The sequence below is a fragment of the Pholcus phalangioides genome, unplaced genomic scaffold, assembly GCF_987345545.1.
Source record: "Pholcus phalangioides strain wild (caught in Gottingen) unplaced genomic scaffold, Ppha-v1.0 ptg000008l_1, whole genome shotgun sequence".
NCBI lineage: Eukaryota > Metazoa > Arthropoda > Arachnida > Araneae > Pholcidae > Pholcus > Pholcus phalangioides.
Genome location: NW_028301601.1, coordinates 22,889,346 through 22,904,989, shown reverse-complemented (window position 1 = coordinate 22,904,989; position 15,644 = coordinate 22,889,346). Strand labels below are relative to the sequence as shown.

Here is a 15,644-nt window from a genome sequence, read left to right as displayed (position 1 = left end):
ACTTGTCTCTCATGTATGAAGTTTTGTTTTTCTGTGTGTGCGAGAAAAGAGATGAAAGATGTGCAAAGCCAGTAGGTCTGAAACTTGTCTTCTGCTTCCTTGCCTTAGTGGAATGGAGGTGTCATAATAGAATACACTGAGGTGGTTTATCATTAGGGGACTACTACTTATCATTAGGGGACTACTACTTAATCCTACGTGCACCTTGTAAAACTCCTCTCTGGAATTTCTAATGAATCAGTTCATATAGGAACATGGTGTGTGTATGTGTGGTCGTAACATTTATGTTGTCAGAGTTATGTTTGTTTTGTGCTATGCTGTAACGTTAGGGTCTGTAGACAATTCCAAACAAGATTTCAAAATTTATAATTATATCCACTAGAGGTGGGACGAATATTCAGCTGCTATTTGGTATTCTGCCGAACATTCGGTTCGGCTGAATATCTGTGTAAATCTTAGCACAGCAAACTAATTTCAAAAAATTATATTAATTGGAATTTTTTGCATAAATTAACAATTTACTGATCATATTTTATTATGTGGTGTATCCCTTTCTGTGCAAGAGGTTATGTCGATGAATTTCTAGGATAAGTAAAACATGAAGCTGAAAATAGAATCCTACCGCAATGATGTGGAAGGGAGCATGAATTACACAAATTCGTTAAATGAAGGATGTACCTAGACAAGAAATGTATTGATTGAACTACTGACAGGGGCAAAGAACATCCAGAGTGGAAAAATCCTAAATTTTATGATGCATTAATACTTGAGATTAAATAATGGTTGACATTTTCTTAATTAAGTGTAAAATTATAACAAGTGTTGGAAAAAAATTGATTCTGTGAGCAGTGATACCTCGGCTAACGAATGCTTTGGCTTACGAATTTTCCTTCTAATGAAGATTTTTTCATGATTTTTCTGCTTTGGCTGACAAATACAGATTCAGGTAACAAACATTTTTGATAATATGAATGCAGCACTAACATAAAATATCTGCATCATGAGCTGAATTTTTGCACCAACCATCATCAGAATTTTTGTCACTAGGGCCCGGTTAACTCATGCCCACCCTGAAATCTTTTTTTTTTCAGACGTACCTATGCTTCTCTTTCTGAATCTCTTCATATGAAATGAAAGGTTCAGCCAAAATAGAAAATGTGTTGAAAGAAAAAAAGGTAGCCTTTGTTTTCAGAACATGTGTTCCTTCAGACTGTTTAGCTTGAGTTCTTTCAGTACTCATCAAGCTAAACAGTCTGAGAGATTATATTTTCCATAATGAGAGATATATTTTATAACTAATGAAATGAGCAGAAATTTTTACACCACTTGTGCAGGGCGGCAATTAGGGATGGGGGGGAATGGTAAGCTGGTGTAGGTGCTAGACTAGAGGGGACACAAATTTCACCCTTTAAACCTTGTTTCAACATTTCAAGGGGTGCCTATAGCCTTGTTGACATGTGCAATGTTGTGATAGCATTGGGAGTTCTAGCACCTGCTTGATGACTTTTTCCTTCTTAAAGAGAAAAAGGGGAGAGCAGGAATTGGTGAAAATTCTTGAAGATAGTTTCAACCCCGTTTTTTCCATTTCCCAAGGGCTAAAATGTGTGCTTACCCCAGCAGACAAAGCATCTAGTTATGACCCTGCCTCTGTGATACCACTCCAAAAACTACAATATTTTTCTATCGCCTGTATTAGTGGTTTTTAAAAGGTGGTCCACACACACACAGAGGATGTATTTTAGAATAAAACAAAACTATAAGCATCTCTGACATAGGGTCTGGGTTTTTGATTTCCTCTGTGTTTGACCAAGGGGATGTTCTGGTAAATGATAGATAGAAAAAAACTATTCATTGCACTCATGTGTTGTCATTCAAATCATTGGGTTTCCTCAAGACATGTGCTTTATTAAAAACTTGTTTACAGGCAATCTGATTGGTAGAAATAGTGTTTATTCATATTTATTGCAATCCTTTTTGTCTAATTGAAAGGGAAAACAGTGAAACTGAAAATCTAGTTTTAATAATATTCCACCTTCATGAAGTAAGTTAAGGTTCTCCGAACTTGTTTCATAAAAGTGATATAGTCAACACCGCTATGCAAGCCGATCCTCCCATTAAAAAGTCTCTCCGCAGAGAGCAACAGGCCTACAATGGTACAATTATTCAATCATTACACTTCACTCATAGTTAGAAAAATTGATGGCAACACTACACATAACAAGCATTACACAGAAACAAACTTCACGTTAAATTCACAACATGTGCACACACATATTTCGGTATGCACAGATTCATTAGAAGTTCAGGAGAAGAATATGTACGGGGTGCATGTACGATTAAGTAGTAGTAAAAGTCAACACAGCTTATTAGAATTACGGACAATGTGATCATTTGAGTATTGCTATCACTATTGCAAGGAACAAAGAATGGACCAATACCATAACATGGGGGAAAAATGTAGTTTTTTGTTATCATGATTTCAGATAATGCTATCAAATTTTTTTTTCCATAAAAAGTTTCTTTATGCATTTTGAAGCTAAAGTTTAACTGAACTCATGGGGGGAGGGGGGGGGGGGAGAAATTATTATCAGGCTTCAAGACTATGTGGGAAGCTAGAAGGTGTCCCTCCCTTGTTGACAAACATTTCCATACTTAATGCTGTAATTAGTCCATAGTAAAATGTATGTCCATAGTAGAACTCTGTGTTCAATATATGTGCGGAGCTGCTTTTGCAATGGCCTTCCTATAGTGAAGGGAAATGTATTTCATAAAAAAAAATGTCCCCCCCCCCCCCCCCTTAAGTTCATGATCAATTTTTTTCAGTTGACCAGAGTAAAATCTTTTTCGAGAGCGACTGTCTCTGGTATAAAATCTATTAAACACATTGTACATTTTAAAAATATGGGAATTTGTGATACACATTCGAAAGGGTTTAGCTCAAAGAGAAAAAGTAAGTTCCTTTTAGAATGAATAAAAAAAATTTAATGATTGGACATTTTGCAACCTATTATGTGAGAAAGAAAAACAGTTGTCCTGTTTTACCAGAACCTGTTTACCATTTGTCCTGTATGATAATGGGATTTATGGTCACACCTTACGAACCAGACTTTTTTGGATATAGTTATTTGGTTATTATTATCAGAGACCCTGAGTCCTGATGTGATCACATTAAGCAGCGCAGACTATGGTTCAAATTTTGTCAATTCTTGCCACTGGTGAATGTTTTTTTTCACTACGGCAAAAACTTGCCAACCTTAGTTGTATCTTGAATAATGTAGCAACGCATAACAACATAATCTGCTGTTATACATCTCACTTGCACAATACTTTTACAAACATTAATTTTTTTTTACATTACAGATCTCCAAGTGATCGTTTTGGGATGAGAAGAAACAGTGTTATGAATGGAGTGAGTCCACCAGAAATTCAATGTTTCAGTTCTTATATAGTTTCATTTTGGAAATATTACTCACATTTTTGACTTAATTAAAGCTTATATCTGTGTGCGTTTGCAGACTGAATTTTGGCCGAGATGCTTGTATAACTTTTCAGAAAGAAAAGAGATAGATGAAAAAATAATACTTGAATGAAAATTTAACATAATAAATGTGTAATAACTTTTTTCCAAAAAAGGTTGAAAGCATGGTGGACTCTTTTAACTTTATTTTTTAAAATAATTATTGCAAGGGGGGAAAATCAAGATAGTTTATGCTTAATGTGATAATTAAGACTGTTCTCACCTCGTATCAAATATGAATTCTATGACACATTGGTTGATAGAAATTTAAATTGTTATGGTAAAGTAAAAACTAAATACAGTCAACACTCGTTATGATGCCACCATTGTTTAGTCAGATTGCTGTTGAATGGAAAGGATTATTCATTGGAACATTAAGGGCTTATCCTGCCGTTCATATAATGCAATGGGTGTTATAACACATGTTTGTTATAGCAAGCGATGACTATATAATGTGGCTGCCAAGTCACCTGGATTTTCTGGTACTCCTGAATTTCAGCGCCATTAGAAAAATTTTGTAGAAAAAAACACTACACACACTTTTGTAGAAAAAAATTATTCCCAAAAAAATTTATCCCAAAAAATTCTGTTGCCTGTGTTTTTCTTCCCCCCCCCCCCTAGAAAATTATGTTTCTTACATAAAATAAATTGTTACTATCACGCTAAACCAAGAAGAAATGTTTCATTTTGACGAGGAAAGACAAAATTTGTCAAGCAGGCAATGTTGGTTCACCCTCTTGAGCTTCGAATCAAGATGAGTTGTGTTTCAGTCTTGCAAATCTATCTGACCCATTTTTTGGGCCAGGTGGGTTTTTGTGGTGTGTTAGCTTAATTTGAGTGCAGTAATATAACCCCAAGTTTGTGGCAATAGTTGTCGATTTTGCTCCATTTGGCGACATCATGTTTTCCCTAAGGGTGAAAATCTTTTTTATATTTATCAGTGTGCTGTGTGTGTGTTGTACGAAACTTGGGTCGAGGCAAAGATCTCCCTTAATTCAATTTCTCCAAAGCTGGAAGCTATGACATATGCTTTTAATTTTGGTAATAATGGAATGGGGGAAAAATGGTTAAACTCCCCTGTGGTGTATTCCGTACATCCTGGATGAGACAAAATGACAAACATTGTAAGTGGCTGAGCATTATTTCACATTATGCACAGGCATATGGAGGGTTTTCCTCGAGTAGGGGTATTTCAATTTTTACTGCAAATAAAGCACTGGAGTCTTGGCTCAACTTCCCCTCTTGCATATGGTAGTGTGTATGATATATTCTTCCATTTTGAATCTCTGAAAAATCCATTTGATTCTGTGTACCTATCAGTTATTTTCCATTTGTTTGTATAACAGCATTCGTAGGCTGCTGCTCCTAACCAGATCATGGCCTGTCGCTCTGTCTCAATGAAGAGATAGAAGCAGGTGATCGAAAATGTGTATGTGTTGTGAACCTAATGTGTGAAGTTTGTTTCTGTGTAATGCTTGTTATAGTGTTTGCTATCAGTTTGTCTATGATTGAATTGTTGTACCATTGTAGACGTGTTGCTCTCCGTGGTGAGATTCTTTAACTGGGAGATTGGCTCACATTCCAACCTCGAAGTTGGCAACTACAGAAAATCACCACTGTGGTGACGGTGGGGTTTGAACCCTGGTCCTTGCATGGTGTGAGTCCATCACTATGACCACTCGACCACCACAGCGGCATAGCACAGGCTTCAAGATTTTGGGGGCAAATGAATAGAAATTGTGAGTGGGGGGGGGGATAAACCCCTGATGATTCATGAATATACAATCCATCGTATGCAACCCCCACTCTCTCTTAAACATACATTGAATCCCATATACGTGGAACATCTGGACACCCCTTGAGCATTTGCTCTGTATTGACTTCTCAGATGCATCACTAATTCTTTTGTAGATTCAACTTTTTCCCCCCTCGCTCATAACAGTTGATTGCTTCGAGATTTTCTTGTCTACTAGTTGCATACTAACTTCATGTTATGCATGTTTTAAAAGTATTGGTGTGTGCGCATGTCTTTGTGTATGTTTCATTCATTTGTGTATGTGCAGGGTATTTACTATTGTGTGTTTTTAGAGCTACGGAGATTACATGAGGGACTTCCATCATCAGCGCCCACCCATGCCACCAATGCCATTCGGGCCTCCAGTAAGTTCGTTTTTTGTAAGTTCATTATTTCATTTTGACTTGAATGCTGATCTCAACCTTCTGTTTTATATTAATTTTTTAATTTAATTTCTTATTTATTAACGTGTATTTTAACTTTTCATTGCAAGTTTTTAAGCTGTGGTTTTTCTTTTAAAGCCACCATTCATGATGGAGCCTCAAGCTTACTATGATAGGCCAATGCATCAGGACTATCCATCACCAAGGCCTCGACCACTAGATAAGAGGAGCGTAAGTAAATGAGTTTGATTGTTTTATTGCTCAACCTACATTAAACCCACAGAGAGCAACAGAAGACCTACAAACAGTACAAATATTCAGTCATTACACTTCACTTCTGAGATATAGATGGCAGCACTGAATAATCATACACAACACTAGATACACACTCAGACTGTTAGGTTCACATACTTACACTTCTGGCACAACTCACTAGGTAGTAAATTGCCCATGGCGTTACATCCGAGTTGTGCTCGGTTTAAAAAAAAACAAAAAAACCTACATTAACCACTTCAAGATGTGAATGTGAGCCGATTTCCCCGTTAAAAAGTCTCGCTGCAGAGAACAACAGACTACAACGGTATAATTATTCATTCATTACACTTCAGTCTCTGTGAGTTGAGAAAAAACTCGTAGTTTAAAAAATCACTTTTCAAGCTTTTTCCAAGAAATTGGAGTGTTTTCTAACAAAAGTCACCATTTTCATTTTAAATGAAATGCTAAACAAGCTTTTACTAAATTTTAAATAGTAAATCCACTTCCACTCAAGCCCGACCCCCAGAACCAGTTCTGATAAATAATAAACATTTATCGTTTCTCCGAGAAGTGAAAGAGTTCGCTTAACAAAAGATGGAGATCAGAACAACTTAACTTTCCTCCTGTCCAAAGGACAAAACCATGCACTTGGCCAAAAATCTTTTCCGTTTTAGCAGGTTTTTTTTTATCTACAAATAGACCAAATATTGCTTCAGTTTCCATGTTCGACAGTTTCTGTCTTAACAAAGCTTCCTATTATTAAAAAATCATTAATTATTCACAAGACTATATATTTGTTGTGTTTAAGACAGGTTTCTGTCTCATACAGTGTCCGTGGCTTTGAACAACATTCTTAGACAGGTTTCACTGCACAGTGGAACTTCGATTTACATGCACGAGATATTTTTTTGAACTTGCTCATAATCCAAAACACTAGTTTATTTAATCAAAGTTCCCCATGAGAAATAACAAAAAAACTAACTTGTTTGATTACCAGCCACAATTATTTTCAAAGATAAAATGCAGCTTAGTTTATTTTGTACCTTATTCTATACACTGTTTTGTACTGTAAGCTCATGGATTTTTTGGAATGATAAAAAAACAGAGAGGAGGCTTTTTTTTTTCAATTGCATCAACACTCAACATGGCAGAGGAAATCTTTCATAGATTGTGCTATGAATGACACTCTCGTAGTCAGTGGCGTCTTAAAATATGGGTTTAATGCAACAAGAACTCTTGAACTATTGTAGTTTTTCATTAATATACATATGTAAGCAATATATATATTTTAATTTAGTCTTTCATTAAAATAATGAAAGTCAACTGAGGAAAATGTTAAGACAGCCTTGCCTGTAGTGAGAAAAGAAACAGCTGGCTTATATATATATACACACACATATATATATATATATATATATATATATATATATATAGTTGTGATCACTTGACCCTCAACAGACAATGCAAGTATGCAAAGCCTCTTTTGTATACTAGTCCTTATCTTGGAGGTTTTGATATGCATATATACTGCTTGTATTGCAAGAAACCTCTTTTATAAAATCAAAATCATTAAAAAAGTTTTTGCTGGTAATGCAAGCCATCTCATTTATGGAGCCAAAATTTATTGCTTGTCTTGCGAAACACTTGCAATCCAAACTTTCAACTATTAAAACACTAGAAAGTAGTGTTTTAATAAAGCATTTTTGTAATCGGAAGTTTTTGTCTATGATGAATGGTTCAGAAGAAAAAAAGTGGGGTTAAGGACTTTCTGAGCACACTGTATTCAGGAAATTACAGTATATCCAACAAGCCCTTTGGTTCTGTGAAATTTCCTGCAATGTTGTGAATATATTTCGGTTATAGAAATTTCATGGCACTTCATGTGCTATAAGTCACTGAAAATGGCTGTTTTGTATGTGTTGTTTTTTTTCCCCTCTATGATTTATTATACCAGTTCTAAACAATTTTGTATTATATTTTTCACTATAGTATGAGCGTTCCGTTGATGATTTCCTCAGGCGCACAGCAAGAACTCCAAACAGAGTCGAAAGACGCTATAGAGATAGAAGATGAATAAGTGACATTTAAATGTGTGGGGGGAAAAATAATTGTATCAGTGTTTTTAAGATCTTACTGAGTTTTGTGCACATGAGTTGCATTCCTTGACTTGTAAGAGTGGTGGAGAGCAAAAAAGTGTATATGAATGTGGGAGGAGCGTGTTTCCACCATTTATTGTGTGTTGTTCATTGATGATATGTCGTTTTTTTTTGTGAAAGTTGAATGTCTGTCTGTGTTGTCGCCCGCAATGTTTCCTTGTTGTACTCGTGGTGATAATCCTGTTTTGTGATTTGATTTGTGGGAAGGAAAACTTTTCTTTTTTTTAATCCAAAAAACTTCTCGAATTGTAATTTTGTATCGCTCATTTATATTTTCATGTACATTTATCATGACCAAAACTTTCCTATGTCTCTAATTTACTACAACTGAAATAGCCAATTCTTCCCTCTCCCCTTTTTTTGCATAAATCGCATGAAGTTATTCATCATTACGCCAATTTTATTCGTAATTTGAAATACCTTGTTAGTATTAGCAAATATCTAATTTTCTAATTCTTTCGATTGAATCAGCGATAGGTTGTTATTATTTTGTCACAATATTTGTTTCAGAAGATCATCAGAAGCTTACCATTCCCATTAGTAATGATTATTATTATCGATTGATTCCATTCAGAACAAAACCTACTTTGCATGTTCAATTATCGTTATAGTGGAACTTTGTCTCTTCATTAAGTGGTCGATTTGATGGCATATGTTTGGTTTTGTTTTCACTATTTTTTTAAATCAATTATGTAGTTTTACAGCCTTACAAATCTCTGTTCCTAGTCGTACATCGTCGTAATAATGGTGGCTGGTTAGTGTTATTGTTGCTTTAAAAATGTTGAATGGAGGAGATAGTTTCAATATATACATGTGCGTGTGTTGTGCGAGATGTTAAAAAAACAAAAACTTCACTGCATCATGAAATTAATAATTTTGTATTTATATATTATTGGAAATATAAAGACTGTGAAAGTAAGATGGATTGTTTGTTTTAGTAGTCGCTCTATTTTCCTGTCTGAGTTGTCAAATGAAAAACAAATATGTGATGGCGATGACTCAATTAATAGAGGATTACTCTGAGAAATTGTGTCTGGCTGTTTATTCATTCAATACAACCTAAACAGCTAGAAATATATTTATTGCATCAAAAGTAGAAATACAATAATGACATATTACACTTATAAGGTCAAGCGGCAACTATGAGTGACTCAGAACATCTATATTGGCACATCCGTTGTCTCACAGGTCGGATCTGTGGTTACAAAGGAACTTCCCTGTTCCCACACAATCACCAGGTTCAAGTATAATCTTCACATCTTGAGGTGTGTGGTTAGAAATGTAGACTTGATCAGATTGATCCCAGAAGAGGTCCCTGAGCCTCTATATGAAATGAAGCAAGAAGGCAGGAATCTCTACCTGTGTACCTTCCTCAATCTTAATATATCCATGCGAATAGCTTTCCCAGAAATCAGTGCTGGAATCTCTAGCTTTTCCCCCATGATCCGGGTAGGTCATCCCAGAAGCCCTACCCTCATTGCTTTATGGATGGTTTAGCTCGATGACCATTATAGATTCAGTACAGGAGAGACTAGTCAAAACCCAGAGGCAGTCCTCTCTCTTGACTTGCTGGAGGAATACCAAAGACTAACTATACTGGTGCTGGTCTGTAACTTAGTCCCCAAAAATTCAAGCGTCGAGACCGGCAGACCTCCATAACCCCATCTCAGCTGACATTCGGTCAGGCTCTAGGTTATGGCTTCGTGGTGGAGGGAGGCACCCTTGTGGAAAGTTTGACATACGTATCCTTGAAATCTGCATAATTGAATGCAATTTTTATAGGGTGCTGAAGATGGCTAGATTAGGTCAGTGAGTTACCAAGAAAGTGTGCATGAGTGACTAAAAGGGTGACCTAGATAGACTAGGTCAGTGAGCTACGAGGCGAATGACCCAGGGAATTTACAAGCATGTGAGTGAATGAAAAAGCGATCTAAGAAGCAAGTATGAGAGTGGCTCATCCCCAACACACACATAATGGGGAGTGACGGCCCAAGATCATTCTATTTTCTTTCATGCTAAAAATTAACCATAGAGGCCCTGCAGCAGGATCAAATGATCAAACTAAATTTATATTTAAATTTATCTAGCGCAGACCTGCTAACTGTCCTGCAATGCCGGATTTTTTAAACGTTTACAAGTTTCCCAACATTTTTTGCCCCATCGCCCCCTTCAGGAATTTTTCTCTCCCATCGCCCCCCAACGCAATCTAACCCTTAGGATCTTTGTTATATCAGTAGCTTCTACCGTTACGCCCACGTTGGGAATCACTGATTTGCAGCAAAGCTGTATTAAAGATATTGACCTGCTTTGGTTTACAGGGGTCCGAATTTTAATTACATATTGTGTGCCAGATTTGATGAAATTTTTTTTTTCGGGTGAAATAATCTAAATTCTTATTTGAATAATCAAAGTATTCCGTTATGCGGATCTTCGAACAAGTTTTTTTTCTATGGGAATTATCGCTGTTCAAACTAATCGCAATACCAGAATAGGGGTGTGGCTATAAATAGGGAGCGCTTGCGACTACATCATACAATGCTGACTCCGGGCAACACCTGGAGTAGAAGTCTCAGGTGTTTCTCGGGCTGGCTGTGCTCCAGGCTAAGGCGACTTGATAAGGATTATCAAGCGGTTTATTCCTAGTGGCTATACTCTAGGGCAGCGGTTCTCAACCGGTGCTCCTTGGGCACTCCTCAGGGGCTCCGCGGCAGCTCGAGAAGAATAAAAACAGTAAATTTGAAAAAAGAATATAAATATCTTAAATAATGTAAATAAATCAGTAACTTTGACGAATAAATAAAAAAAAGGACTACGGGGCTCCGCCATAGAAATTACATACCAGAAAGTGCTCCGCGAGTCAAAAAGGTTCTCAACCAGGGGCCCTAGGATATTCCAGGGGGGCCACGGATGAAAATCTTGCAAAAGGGGAGCTACGGGGGCCACGAAGAAGTTTGTGAAATTAAATTTTTTTAGTCACTGACTAAAAAAACTTAATTTCAAACAAAATGCATATAATATCTTTTTCGCGATTTTTCCCCTATTCAAGTAACATTAACATGAGGAAGGAAATAAAAAAAGTGGTTCATGTAATCTTGGTGGTTTTACGACTTGGGAGTGATGGTAGACCCTGACACAAACTATAGAAGAGGTTTAAGCAAAATGGCGTAACTGTAAAGACAAAAAATTGTGTGTTCGAAGACTTTTCATTCAAAGAGGGCTGCCATAAAGAAAGCAGACAAAGATTTGTTGACCATTCATTGAAATTCTTTTGAGTGATGGTAGTAAATATAATCCAAGAAGTAGATGGGTGAAAAATGAAAGCTTGTAAAAAACCCACCGTTTTCATGCAATTACAGACGGATAGCCATCTAGTTTAGCTCAAAGCTATCTTCAGCCAGCACTGAGTGGTGTGATGGGGAATATATTTATAAAAATTGAATAGAGAATGATTGCTCTGAGGTATTTTTTATGAATTTTGGAAGGGGGTGCCAATCCATTGCCTCTGCTGAAAAGAAATAAAGTCGAATTCAGTCATAACGAATTCCAAGAGACAAAATCATACATGGGGAAAAATACCCGCAAAATTAAATTTTTTTTTTTAAACTACATTGCTGTGAAAATGTATTGGGACAGGGGCGGCGCACCCGGGCGGCAGCGTAGACTTTACTTAAGACACCTAAATTTAACACAGTAAAAATTCACGACATCACGCTTTTGAGTCCTACTATACCTCGACAACGGAAACGTTGAGAAAATAGACAAGGCCTCTGATCGTAATACCAGAAACAAGAATGGAAGCTATCTGGGCGGCTCGAGACAAAATCTGTACCCGTGTGTGACATTTTTTGCACCTCCTACCTATTGCTCCCTCCATAGCCCCCAGTGGCGTCGGAGCCGGGGGTGCTGTGGGTGCTCGAGCACCCACGGAAGTTTGTAGAGCGGGTTCGAGCACCCACAGAATTGATTCAAAAATCGAAATTTCCTATATGAATCTCAAGACGGGCACCCACAGGTTCGAAACAGTTCCGACGCCCCTGATAGCCCCTACATCCTGCGTCAGGGAATCTTTCGTGGGGCCCATGCCCGATTTTCCACGGGGCCCCTTCTACAGTTAATTTATAGTGAAAAAAGAAAAGTTATAAGGATTTAGTCCCGGGTCTCAAGCTGGAGCCCTGTTAGCCCTACCCTTAGAAGGTCATGCCCCTCAATCACAATTTATCCTAACAATTCCTAACAAAACATTTTTTCGGCCCTTCATTTCCGATTTTGCGCCCCTCCAGAGCCGACAGTTTGGTTTTTTTGGCACATTGAATTTTTTTTTACCCATTCACCCCGGATTTAGCATCCTCTTAAGCGGTGCCCCGTGTGGCCGCAATGGGTCGCGTGGCCAAGCGCCACCCCTGTACTCTATTACAAGGGCCATTTTGGTTCCCTCACCCATGGCCCCCGCAAGAGCCCGGGATAATTCTCATAATTTTTTGGCTTTTTCAGGGTATAAATTAACTATAGAAGGGGCCGTGAGAAATCTGATTGGGAGGGGCCTACGAAAGATCCCAGCCTAGGGGCCCATACCCTCACTCAGAATTTGATCCACAATAGTCAAATGAAGGCAAAGGAAAACTTAGGTTTTTCACTTGTCCGGCCCCTGGAATAACAGAAACACCTTTGAAAAAATTTTCTTAATAAAAATTACCCCGTTAAATATCATCTTCTCAGAATAAGTGATGATGGCTCACAAAAATAAGTGCTCTTTCAAGGATTAAGTTATCTGGCATTTATTAAGAATGGTAAAATAAGTAATTCTAGAACAAAAAATTTTCTACTTCAAAAGCGGGACGTATGGTCACGCACATTTTACACGGTAAACAATTATGTGCGTCTTTCTTCTGAAAAAAAAATCAGGTTTATCTCCAGGTACCCTTCAAATTCCTATCAGCCTCCTGGCAGGGTCGCCAGTAGGGGTGGTAGGTAAGCTCGAGCCGCCCCTGTATTGGGACTTCCTCCACCGCATCTTTAAAGTTTTTTTAATCGATACTGTAATGCTTCCTTTTAACTGCCCTACTACTGGCCTGCAGCACATCCTAAATAATTTCAATGCAATTTTCCTATCCTGCAAGAACAATGTTGTGGACATTAGAAAAAAATTCTAAAAAGGCGTATGACTACATTTAAAGCAATTTAAATCCGTTTATTAGAGACTCACTGCATCTGCTGATTTCTAAAAAAAGTGCAATAAATTCTCACGTAAGCCTTTACTTTGAAATGTCCATAACCCTCTCAATGCGTCTCTTTGCATCTGTCAACCTAAAATTTATGGTTTTTTGTGTTGATAATACGCATGCAAAACCAATTCAGCGACGTGTTTTCACAATCTGCAAAAACTGCTTGGATTTGATAGTTGGAAATGATGTCTAAATGCCAAAGATTTGGAGTTCGAATCAAAATGAAAATGTAAAATAATTCAAATTGTGCTTCATATAAATGAAATATTTTAATATTGAAAGCTATATATATACAGAGATTAATCTCGTGCCCGTAGTCATACGTCTCATAAATGTGAAATTTTGTCATAAAACTGAGAGAGGCACGAATCCCCTTTCGCACAAGTGGAATTTCGAGGCATTTACGCACAACCAAGCCCGTCTTGGCCATTTTTCTTTTCTCCCCACCCTTTCTTCCTTTAGTTTCCTTCCTAAATTTATAAAAGTAAAAAGGACATAATCATTATAAAAAGGACTGTTTTCAGATCAAGTTGCGGAAGTTCAATTATTTGTCAAAAATGTCAGATTTTTTTTGGGGGAAATACGGTCAAACCCAAAGCGTATTAAAGACCCTTTATTAATACGCTTTGGTCAAACCCCATTAGACCGGAACTCCAAGAGACCCGAGAAATCACTTGGTAATAACGAAATTTCGTTACAAAGGAATTGCAGATTTTTATATTGCTCCTATGTAAACCTATCCGAGGGATTAGAAAAGTTTTCGTTAAAATGATATTTTTCCCGTTGTAATGGTATTTGTAATGGTAAGAGTTGACTGTATTTCGTCTCAAGCTATTTTTTTATGCGTATTTGGAGGCTGCATGGGTAACAGGGCGTATGGCGCTTTACTGGTGAGCCATTAATCTTAGAGACATACCCAATTGGAAAAAGTATCCAAATGACGTGTCCAACTCAGATATGTCATTCATGTTGTAAGCGGTTGTATAGCTATAAAATAAAAAAAAAAACAACTCTTTATACCGTCCCCGTGTGCCAAAGAACCCAATTAAGAAGTTGTTGCTCTGTCTTTTCCGATGCCAACTAAAATAATTTCACGTTTCTAAGTGCAATATTCACAGTTGCCGCTGTGGTGGTCGAGTGGTTATAGTGCCGGACTCGTGATGCGAGGATCCGGGTTCGAACCCCACAGTGGTGGTCGGCTGAAGTTGGTTTTCTGTGGTTCCCAACTTCAAGGCGCAAATGCGAGCCGATCTCCCCGTTAAAAAGTCTCGCCGCAGAGAGCAACAGTCCTACAACGGTAAATCATTCAACCATAACACTTCACTCATAGTTAGTAAAACTGGGGGCAGATGACAGCACTACACATAACAAGCATTACACAGAAACAAACTTTACGTCAGGGTGCACTACACGTACACGCACATTCCCGCATGTACCGATTCGTTGGGGGGTTCCGCGGGGGGGTGCATGTGTGATGTAGCAGTAGTAGGTAGGGGCTCGGGGATCCATGATGTTCTTAAGTCAGCCACCTCGTTGGGCAATTTGCCTGTTGTGGCGTTGTATTTGTATTTGTATTTATTCACCGAGATATGCGAATTCGAAAAATTGAGGAAATTTGGGAAAAAACAGCGTTAAATGCGGGTAAAATGGTTTCCCCTCATTTAATGCTGTTTTTTTCCAACTTTCTTGGAATATCTCAGTGAAAATTTGAACTTAGACACGTTAAATTTTTTTGTCGGAGACCAGGAAACAACTTTCCAATTGGGTTTTGGGGCACAGGGTATCCACGTAAAAAGTTAACATTTTTATATTAATAACTATGTAACCCCTGGCAACATGAATCAACTATCTGAGTACTACACATTATTCGGGTACTTTTTCCAACTGGAAATATGCCTCTAGGACCAATGGGTCGCCAGTAAAATGCCATATGCCCCTTTACCTATGCGCCCTGTATATTAAATATAGTACGGACTGTTATGTGAAATATTGTGTTGCGTTTAAGCCAACACACACGTTGCTTCGTTCGCCTGCGAGAGAGCGGTCACATTATGAACCAAAAAGCCACTTGAAGGTAGCTTGTCATCCAACGAAGAATCAGATTTTCACCGTATCGAAATTGAAGTCAACAAACTGATAATTTTCGTATTTGAAAATCTGATTATTTATATTTTCCAATGGGCTTGAAATCCTGATAATGAATCATTATTATGTTCACACGAACAGTTTTGTCACTGCGTACATGATTTCTCTGGAATGAATGGTTCAAACAAATATTGATAAAACTTTTCACACGCATTTTAGTTTTTTTCTTAA

The 15,644-nt window shown here is 37.5% G+C and overlaps 1 protein-coding gene across 2 annotated transcripts in view; it reads left to right on the top strand.

The window, feature by feature from the left end:
• The window catches only part of Ythdc1 (YTH domain containing 1), a 46,677-nt gene extending 37,652 nt beyond the window's left edge, over positions 1-9,025 (top strand). Inside the window, exons 17-20 of one of the 2 annotated variants that reach the window (XM_089234365.1) lie at positions 3,361-3,409; positions 5,606-5,692; positions 5,834-5,926; positions 7,940-9,025. In XM_089234365.1, coding sequence (XP_089090491.1) covers positions 3,361-3,409; positions 5,606-5,692; positions 5,834-5,926; positions 7,940-8,023 — 313 coding nt within the window. In that variant the 3' untranslated portion in view covers positions 8,024-9,025. The remainder of the gene's footprint in view (positions 1-3,360; positions 3,410-5,605; positions 5,693-5,833; positions 5,927-7,939) is intronic. The other variant, XM_089234366.1, reaches the window with a different exon arrangement.
• The last annotated feature ends 6,619 nt before the right edge of the window (positions 9,026-15,644 follow it).